This window comes from Ctenocephalides felis, unplaced genomic scaffold (assembly GCF_003426905.1).
Source record: "Ctenocephalides felis isolate EL2017-DRISC unplaced genomic scaffold, ASM342690v1 CF-g0.4_SCAFFOLD_01317, whole genome shotgun sequence".
Classification (NCBI taxonomy): Eukaryota; Metazoa; Arthropoda; class Insecta; order Siphonaptera; family Pulicidae; genus Ctenocephalides; species Ctenocephalides felis.
In genome coordinates, this window is record NW_020537471.1 from 8,785 (window position 1) to 20,045 (window position 11,261).

Genomic DNA, 11,261 nt, shown 5'->3' on the forward strand with positions numbered 1-11,261 from the left:
AACAGAAAGTTTGGGTAGAACAAAATTTTCAAGTAACTGTAAAGTTAAATCTGCCAAAGGAGGACTGATGCTAGAACCCATAGGCATACCAAAAATCTGAGCAAAAAATTTATTGTCAAAACAAAAATATGTATTATTGAATATGAAATTTAAAATGTATTTAAACCAAAATAAATTGATAGTTGTATGTGGTCTGATGTCATTCCAACGATCCGAAATGGCATCCAACGCAAGATCCCATGGAACGTTAGTAAACAACGAAACGACATCAAAGCTTACCAAAGAAAAGTTAGACGGTATGCTTAAGTTGTTGAGATATTTTGCCAAAATAAAAGAGTTTGAGACATTAGTTTTTGATAAAATGGTGACCTTAGAGAGAATAGTACTTAAATATTTAGTTAAATTACTTAACGGTGAGTTTATGTCAGCAACTATAGGTCTTAACGGTAAATCTGCTTTGTGGATTTTTGGAAGGCAATATAATATATATATATATATATACATATATATATATAATATAATATATATATATATATATACATATGTGTGTGTGTAAAAAAGTTATCAATAAAACTCTACTACCCCCATAAACGTCCTTCATTCGTGTACCATTACCTAAGCGAGATAGGTTTTCGAATCCAGGTACACACAGGTGCGAACGGCGCACGCAACAAAGTAACTCACACAGCGAGAACAGGCGAGAGATTATCAACAAGTGCGCAATATGCACGATCGGAACTCTGCCGTTCTATAAACATCAATTCGACTCGATATAATACAACGATCAAAACACGCACAGATTTTTTAGTTAGTGACCACTATTGTGGATGGATAAGAAAGAAAATCTTCGAACTATTAAGATGCAAATTTTGTTGTAAATCTGGAGTTAAAATAGATTACACTGAGAAATGTATCAACTGTTTCCTATTGATGTTATTCCTACGTTCTACATAATATTCAAATCTTGAAATATTTGGTAGGAAAGGTGGAAGATATTAAAACAATTGCAATATCAATCATTCGATTTGTTATTGATAAAGACGAAGGAACAGTTAAAACTGTTCCAAATAATATTAAACAATGACATTGTTTATGTCAATTATGTATGTGATTACCATTGAGACAATGTTCAGATTTTCAACATTAAAAGTTCGAAATATAAATTATTTTATATTGCATAAATAAGTTGTTCAAATGTTAACACAAAGTTTATGTTTTTGATAACATAAAGCCACATATCATTAGCAACTGTAGTAAATATTACATGTATGTTTTTTGTCTTTACATCGGTCCATAATAGTTTATTTATAAGCTCATTAAAACATATCGTACTTTCTAAATCGCTTATACACAGTTACATATAATATATGAAAAGCATTGCTTTTTGCTTATAGAGGTACTGTAACACATGCCGTTGAATACAACAGGTATGTCAACACTAGCAGTAACAGTAAATACAACAGTCAACTATCGGAAAACATTGCTTTAGAAACTCCTTAAACTTCGTAATTATAAGCAGAATACTCTTATAAAAATATTAACGTAAGATATAAAAATTTAGATAAGGTTGTTAAAAAAATTGTTCACAACCCGACGCTAGATTTCGAATCACTTAACTGGTAAATTAATTTTGAATGAGAATTGACCGATAGTTATTACCTGGACAAGCAATTTGCGAAGTATACATATGGTTGTCATGGGAACGAGTCTGTTGTCACAAAAAATGTAACAGTTTGACAGTTGCGAATTTCGAAAGTAAGAAACAAGACTTACTTGAGATAGTAGATTTGTCCTTCGAGCGTGCGAGCTTGCTCCCAGCCCGGAGGCAGCGGTCCGAGTTCTTCCTGAAGCTGAGCAGCGCTCACCACATCGTAGGATCTCTGCTTCATATGATGGTGTTGTTGTTGCGCTTGTGTCTGTGCCCCGAGGACACTGCCATTGTAAGTCTGCTGCAACGAAGCAGGCGAACTGTGCGCCCTCGAATGGGATACCTGTAGACCAGGAACTGTGACTTGGCCGCCTGCGCCGGCACTACCGCCGCCTGCAGCGGATCCGAACGCAGAGTCGGCAGAGTTCTCGCGCGAATGTGATATAGAAGGCGACTTGGAACCTGTCGAAGGCGGATTGAAAAATGAATTTGGCAGATTTCGCATCCTGAACGGGACTTGCAACGGTTTCTTAGTCGAGTCCGGTTTGAGGACGCTGTCGAACAGAGCTTGTAGGTCCGAGTCAGAGTTCTGATCCATCGTTACGATGTGATGAGGCTTCTGCTGCTCCAAATCCTGGTTCAACGCCATCGCTGAAGAATATCTTAAATGTTCAAAAACCACCACAAGAACGAGGAATATTAGTGCACGCCACTGATTTCGACGGTGCACGTCGACACCTTTTCCAAGTGGCCGATCGTCGCCACTCACGCACTCACTGCCACACTAAAAACACGATTATCCCAGAGTTCGTCGGACTCGCGGTTCCTCGGGGAGCCCAAACAAAAAAATTCTAACAGCGCTCACTACGCGGTGCACGCTTTGTGCCTCACTCGATCCAACTGAACTTCCTGAACCAAAACATGCGTTCAAAATCCATCGCGGCTAACGCGTGGACAGCACAGCACGGAGCACGACCAATGCGATCGGTCGACGTCGCCGTCACTTCGTTTCAATCCGAGTCCGCACCTATGAACCAAAGCGGACCAGCGTTTTCGAAGCGAACCAAGAGCTGGCGCACCGAGTTTCATTTGTATGGGGATTGGATTGGACGGATTGGATATATGTATTATATAAATTGGCATTTTTGACAGAGACCTCCACGACTCCACGCTTCCACTAGAGACAAACAAAATTCTTGTAAAAGAAGTTGGATGTTAAGTATGTTGGATGTTGGTGTTGGTGACCGTCCAAATACATATATATTCATCATGAAACGGGATTTGTTTGTCATATTTATTTGTACAATTTTTTGTGTTTATTTGTAATTAGGGAAGTTAGTTTAATTTAATTATACTACATTTTTATCTTGTTAAGCAAACATGACACAATCCTGAAATTATTAAAACCTCAAATTTGCGTTTGGTCAATGGAAGATGATTTTGGTTTATTATTAATATTATTACCATTGATCTTGGCCAAACAAAAAGGTTTGAAAGTCTACTAAAGAATTAAGTGTCTATTTGTACAAATAATTATTTTTGGAATTTTGTTACATGATTTTGGGTATTATTATCCACTATTATCTCTTGAGAGAGAGACAGTTAAAAAGTTTACACACTATGATAGTATTAAAATCACAACATAAATTTCTCGAGCAAAGAATTTTAGTTTTTTATATTTGCAATTGCAATACAATAGTGAATTATATAAATTATTTTACAATCGTAACACACTTTTTTTAAAATAATTTTGTGGTAAATGTTCTTTTCTGTTAACATATCATGACAGTATTTTATTTACAATAATTCAAATGAAAGTTTTTCAATAACAAAGTCTTCAATTTTCAAGTTGTTATTGGAAAATTCAAAGATTAATTTTGAATGAAAATATTTAAATTTCAATGATATGTAAAAAAAAACAAGTTGTGCTTTTCAACTTTCTAGAATCAATCAATTCATCTTTCCTTAGTAGTAAACTACTAACCTTTTGTATCTTATTCTCGCCTCACAATTAATTTTATATACAACAAATTGTGCAATTAGGTTTTATATTTGCATAGAACAATGATACAACCTTAATTAGAGCAATATAACTTACATGAATACCTGCAACTAAAGAATTTAAATTGCAGACAATACATATAAGATCAAAAACCGAAACAAACTGTAAATCTACTTTTTAGAAATTCAAGTAATTAAGTTAGTAAGACATTAAAGATATATATTAAAAACAACATATATCATTATTTTACTACAATTTATTTCAAAATTATAATAGGAGTATTTATGTCTTGGAGTATAAATATTCATTATATGTACAAGCACACAGATATTTCAATTTAATTAAACTGGTAACGAGTTTATTCATATGCAGCTTCTAATACCTTAATCCATTCATCAATTTTTCAATTACTCTACTTTTTAATAATACATTGTACATATAGTACACACATTAGATATAGAATTAATTTAAATTGAAATAACAAAGTGAACATTTGTAATAAGTTATTACTGTTCTCTCAAAATACACACAAGGTCATATTAAGGCACACGCCTACACATTAAGCCACTTTTTGAAATGAGTATGTACGAATAAAAAATTAAGAATATCTATCTAATTTAAGAAAATACACGCTACAGATGTAAATGACAAATGCAAGCAAAAGTAAATGTACTTTACTTTCTACCTGGAAATCGGGGAGTAAAATTTTCGCATCTATTGTTTTATACCTAAACTATGAAAAGTAATCGAGCTTGAAGTATTCAATTCAATATTATTAGGAAAATAATGCCATAGCATGTTGGCTTAAATTTTTATATAAAACAATATTGATACAACAAAGAAAAAATATTGATGTGCACATGAGTTCATATTGAGTATGAGTACATTAATTTAATGTTTGCATAAGTTGCAACAGCCCCTTAACAGAATTCATATGAAAAATATTGTTGTCAAGAAGCAATTGAATTGCTAAGAAATAAAAGATACATATTTATCATTAAAAAATCAGTGCAAGAAATTTTACAAATGCAATGAAGTTTATTTAGATAGCAATTTAAAAATATAGAAATCAAATTTAAAAATATAGAAATAGATAGAAATCAAACCTCTCAAAAGAAATTAATAAAAATATTCAGGTTAAAGAAAGGAGAGAGTTTTTTATAGCTAATCAAAAGAATATACAGTAGATCATTAAATTATGTTTGGCAACTGACACCATATATATTTACAGCAAAATAAATAAATAAATAGCATTATTTATCAGTTTAGAAATTGAGAAATACATAACATCTGCACTATCTTTACATACCATTATAAGTAGAAATATCCTCCTAAAATTTGCTTATGCTTTAATTTCATTTTAACAATAAAAGTACATATTAAAAATATAGAAATAAATTACTAAACAGAAATATGTTGTTCAACGATAAAACAAAGATATAACAGCTAAATGCAACTGCTTTGCAACAGTGACTGAAAACTGAAACTAAATTTATGCATGTAATAAATGAAACAAAAACTACACATAAAATGTATATATATATATATATATATATATATATATATATATATATATATTTTGTAGAACTTCGAACAAAGAATTAAAAAAGTAATAAAAAACAAAGTTTTTTAAAAAAACATTTATTTAATTACTGTCGACGTTTCGGGACTAGGTATGTTCCATCTTCAGGACATCTGTCACAAAACATGATCTTGATAAGAAATGTTAGAAAATTAAAAAGTTTTTAAAAAAACTTTCTTTTTTGTTTGTTTAAATCTTATCAAAATCATTTTTCTTGACAGATGTCCTGAAGATGGAACGTACCTAGTTCCGAAACGTCGACAGTTTATAAATAAAGAAATGTTTTTTTTTCAAAAACTTTTGTTTTTTATTACTTTTTGGATTCTTTGTTCGAAGCTCTACAAAATATTTACAAATCCAAGACTCTACCATCATATATATATATATATATATATATATATATATATATAATATCTTTAAAATAAGCCTTATAAATATAAATGTATCATGATTAAATTTTGTTATTTCATGTGCAGAAAGTATTATATATATATATATATATATATATATATATATATATATATATATATACACCTTCATTCATAATACATATACTACCATGTATATGCATGCGTAAGTGATATGACTTTCAACTGCATGACTATTATTTCCATATGAGGCACATTTTTAAGTACATAACATTTCAATAATATGTTAAATGATTTCTTCCAATTTGATTATCATGATAATTCCCCAATCGGTGCATTCTGAAGCCACAAATTATGAATGTAACTATATAACTCATCACTTACTGCCACCTGAAAATGTGACCAACAGTTAACATCATGACGTCTTATTATATAAGGTTTGAAACTTGTACTTTTTGATTATCATAATTACCTTATATGGAGTTGGATTGAGATTCCTTTTAAGATCCTGCCTCAAGGTTTTAAGTGAGGCCTGCACTCTATTTTTAACTTCTATAAGTGTTGGTAAAGGTTGACATATATGACCATCTTTCCAGTACAACTTGAAAATAAATGAGGTTCAAATAATGTGTGAACATGTTGATTATTCATTAATTCAAAGCGCTTGTAAATCAAATTTTCTGATTTAAATAATGTGAAACAGACTTACAGAGATTAGCAAACTACATGATTAAACTTTTTGTACAGCAAAATACAAAAACTTTTCCTATTATCTCTTACCTTATAAAGGGCTTCAACTCTAGAAGGAATTACATAAGCTCTTTTTGATTCCTGGAATGCGTGTCTGCATAATACCTTTTGTCCAATCATTGGTGCGGGTTCGTGAGTTCTTTGAAGCAAGTCAATAAGGGCATGTCCATCTGCCCCATATAAACGATAGGCATTCTTACGACCTGGCATTGTAACTTTAGCAACATCCTGGCTGAGTTTAATTCGAGGTTGTCCATTTATTTCTACCATTTTGTAGACACAACCAAGTGCTGGTTGCCTTTGACATGTAACTGCCAAATATTTAAATTATTATTTATTGCAAAAATAAATTATAAAATGACTATTGAATATTATAATGAGATGTTATAAATAATGATTTAGATATTTTACTAAAAAAAATCTACTAATTTTATTAAATGTTGATATTGGAAGTGCTACTAAGGAAAAAAAATCACTTTGCACATGTAAAAGTTTCAGAATACTTGATAAAAAGTATTTTCAGAATATTATTTAGCCTAAATGTCAATAATTTAATTATATTTAACCACTTTTTATATTCTCGCTAATTAAACTTACCTAAATGCGTCCCAATTCCAAAACAATCTATTTTGTGTCCCTGTTCATTGAGACTGAGTATTGTGTCTTCATTGATATCATTTGATGCAATTATCATGAGTCTTGCAAACCAAGGAATGTTGTATTTCTCTGCTATCCTCTCAAATGTTTCTCTGGCCAGAACTGAGAGATATGCTAAATCACCAGAGTCTATTCGTATACCAACAGCTTTGTACCCTAGATCATTGAGAGCCATAGCAACACTGCAGAAATTCAGTAGTCCACTCCTGGTATAAAACCAAATATTTTAAAAAATCATACTATTGATTTTAAAAATTACATTTCTATGCATTGAATGGTTTTTAGAAAAGGTTTGACATGGAAAACATATTTTTAATAGTTGTTCTGCTTATTTTTGTTAATGTGCACTAGTAATAAGTTTTTTTTTCTATATTTTACTGCTTTTTGAACACAAAAACAGCTGTCTCATAAAACTTCTTTCAAAAAACCAGTCAATTTGTGCTTCACAATTATAATATATATATATATTATAATACAAAAATATTTAGTTAAAAAAAATAAAAGTAATATAAAATATGAATTCTAACTACATTCTTTAAAAAGTACATTTTTATATTATTTTATAGTGTGATCAAATAAAAACTTATAACATGTGGAATTTCATGTGGGTTGCAGAAGTACCCAATTGCAGCTACCACGAAAAAAAAAATGCACAAAATAAGTTAGTCTATAATATTGAGGAATAAATATTCCACCTAACACGCTTAACTACAGTTAAATTTAGTAATACAGAATGCTTTTAATTTAATAATATTAGCTTACGTATATAATGCCATTGAATGTAGATACAAACATGCCAACTGACATAAGAAAGTTAACAAAATGTTGTAATATTGAAGCCAAGAATATTTTGAACAATATGGGTTGACAAAGATGAAGATAAGATAAATAAAGCAACAAAATATTGGCAAATAAAAATAAGTCACACCATTGTGATACATATTTCATTCTACTAAAATAAAGACTGTATATCTAACCAAAATTGTAAAAAGTAACTATAAAACAGCATGCTGGAATTTGAAATACATTGAGAAGTATAATACGTTTGTTTTTCATATAACATAATTCAATAATAAATCATTATATTTAATGAATCTATAGTTTAATACTTGAAATATTGATAAACTTCTTTAATATATGACAAATCCAATACTAATTAAATACCAAACAATTATGAAAAAGAAACATGTAATTAATAATGAGAAATATATAATTTTGTATAAAGATATTACCTCCTGCAAGATATGGTACAATATCATTGCACCATGATCTATCTTAGCAGGAAACTGATCTAACGTACATAATGCATCTCATGCAAGTATTAAAACTCTAGAAATATAGCGTGCTTTTGTGAAGAGCAGTGCTTGCCTCAACTAGGGGGCTCAGATGTGTCCAACAAATATATATTTTTATATGTACATGTAAAAGTATGTAGCAGATATGAGTTAAAATACTAAACATATAATTTCGACGACTTTACCAACATTAACAACATACCTTGCAACATGAGTTGGTGGAAATTAGTTTGAGGTGAACGATGTCAAAAAAATAATAATGCAAAGCCAAGACAACTATTCATTATGAGCACGTTCTCAATAGAATTGCATGTCGCTGCAAGACCTTGACAATGAATTTCTTCTATAAAAATTACTAATAATCTTTTTTCATAAAGATTACTATCGCACAATGATTTTTGAACCATATGAAGTATACAGGTAAGATAAATAATACAAGCAAAACAGACATAATGTTGATCAAAATTAATTAATCGATCAATTTATTAAATCAACTAAAAACATGGAATTTTATTACTCAGAATGCATCAGGATAGATTTTTAGACCTGAATGCATACATAAATTAGGGAAAAAATAATATAGTAATATTATATGTTATTTTATTCTATAGCTTCAATCAACAATAATAATTGAGAAATTAACGAAAATAATTATAAAAACTCAAAATTCACATTAAAATTGTTAAAAATCTCGAGCAATAGATCACAATGCAGTATGATTATTCATGCCAATTAATAATTCTTGTTGGATTATCATCCCGAAAAAACATATATTATAGCATATGTGAAACTTGATTAGAACAAAGAAGGAAAAAATAGAAAAACAAAGGCGAGGGGCAATACATTAGTGCCATTCAAAAAGTTGATTTTTTCTCGATATTGGTCGATCTTTTGAGAAGTGTAAATCAAAAAAATATATCTTGACTGAATGTTGACTAATCTATGCTAAACGAAATTAAAATTCATAAAAAGAAAAATAATATTAATTAATACAAATTATATTTTAAATCCAAAGTTATTCATATCTTAAATTAATGCGTCGTTCAACAATATTCAATTAGGCACTATTGAATCGATACGAAAAAAAAAAGTATATTGCAGAAACTTATAGAGCATTAAATAATTTCACTAAACGTAACTTCAAAGAAATCATGTTGAAATTTCTTTCAACAGAGACCAAATTCTATTCAACATTCACTTTGTTTTTGGGCAGCGGCAACAACTTGCACTTTGTTTCAAATCCAAAACGCAAAATGTTTCGTTAGTACTAATCCAATTTGAAAAATAAAGCAAACAATTTTATTTTGAATGTAAAGTGTAGGAATTAAGAATATTCTGACTTGTTTACCTCAAAGTCTTTTCCACCAATTCTGTATTGTACGAGTATATAATTTGCTGGCACTGGCATCTGTAATTACGTTCGGCCACATCTCTGCTATTCGTCGTAGTCTCAATAGTATTGCTTTGTTTCGTCGTATTTGTATTATTGTAGTTATGATTTTTACTTAAACTGTTATTATTTGTATAAACGTTACTGTTTTCGGATGTGGCCGTTGTGCTGTTGTGGTTTGTCATGCGACTAGGATACCTCTTCACATCGTACGTGTCGACTAAAGCCATGAATCCATCCGGGAATGCAATTGCGAAAGAGATCAGCGCGGCCAATTCGCCGTCGCTCGCCTCCTCCGGTCCGATGTCGAGCAGGGTGGACAACTTCTGGCGCCAGTCAATGCTCAGTTGGCGCAGGTCCTTCGCGTGGGACGTCTTTTTGCACTGCAGCAGAGTGCTGCGTAATTCCTCCACCGATGTGAACGAAGTTATGTACGAGTGGGCATGGGTTCCCTTCACCGGTATGTTGAACAATTTACCGGCTAGAACATTGCTCGTCCCATCAAAACCGCCTATATTTGAAAAATACTGTTATTTTAAATTATCAATAAAAATTTAATCTATTGTAACACAACAAGTATTGTGCATATCAACAAGATGTTTCTTTTTTAAAAAAAAGCTGCATTACTATAGTATTTACAAGAGCTAACGAAATAGTATTTACTTGCTATAATATCTGTCATCTAAAAATTGGTCTATTTCCATGTACCTCAAAATGAAGTACCAATATTTACATTTACTATGATTGTGTTGCAGAAAACCTTATGTCCCAATACAATTGAATGCAATTGAATTTCGGCAAATATTTAACCTATTTTCAAATAAATATCAGTACACAATCTCCAACAAGGTTAAGCGACACGCAAGCGATCATTTCCCGACAATAAGAGCAGCAGCATGCACAGCTGATTGCTTCTTTAAACATAAACGCAGAGACAGATCAAAGTAAACACAAATGCGTGAGTCAATAATTAGGCCTACAGTAACGACCTTTCTTTCTATAAAGTTGTAAAAAAATTTCAATACTACCTAATAAAATGTTAAATCGATCGTTTCGACTTTCAATTTTTTATCTACTAAACAAAATAAAAAAAAAATCTACCAATTGGATAAATTGATAAATAAATAATAAAAATATTTCATGATTCATTGCGTTATTTATGGTGATTATTTACTAGTTGGATAGTGCTTTGAAGAGACGGATTTTCCCGAATTCAGGTCGAAGTAGTTAAATTTCAATTTACGGAATGAAAAGTATTATTTGTATGACTATCAAAACTTCGACTTCAGCTCATCGCTCGAATCTGGGGTTACTGATTTAGTTATTATTAAAGTTTAAATTAAAAAAAAGTCCATGTCATTATTATTTCAGTCTCGTTAGTTATTAAGTAGCATCCTGCGAATCCGAGAAATGATCATCTCTGATGTCTCTTTATTAAGACTATAAATGTCTTTAGATGTACACAAATATCTTAATAATTATGACAATTCTTGTATACGTCGGGGATCCGAGAAGTGCTATCAATACGAAAATATAGCAAAATATTAATTTAATTGAGATTGTTCCTTC

General features: G+C 30.7%; 2 protein-coding genes across 2 annotated transcripts; both read right to left on the reverse strand.

Annotated features, from left to right (window-relative positions):
- Window positions 1-1,773: 1,773 nt before the first annotated feature.
- Window positions 1,774-2,548, reverse strand: LOC113369398 (transcriptional coactivator yorkie-like; the record flags this gene model as incomplete). Its single annotated transcript, XM_026610155.1, has 1 exon — window positions 1,774-2,548. A coding segment is annotated over exon 1 (524 nt), but the record flags the coding sequence as incomplete, so codon positions are not given.
- Window positions 2,549-5,786: 3,238 nt separating this feature from the next.
- Window positions 5,787-10,219, reverse strand: LOC113369399 (nicotinate phosphoribosyltransferase-like; the record flags this gene model as incomplete). Its single annotated transcript, XM_026610156.1, has 5 exons — window positions 5,787-5,990; window positions 6,073-6,201; window positions 6,381-6,661; window positions 6,948-7,213; window positions 9,651-10,219. Coding segments are annotated over 5 exons (1,323 nt in total), but the record flags the coding sequence as incomplete, so codon positions are not given.
- Window positions 10,220-11,261: the final 1,042 nt, after the last annotated feature.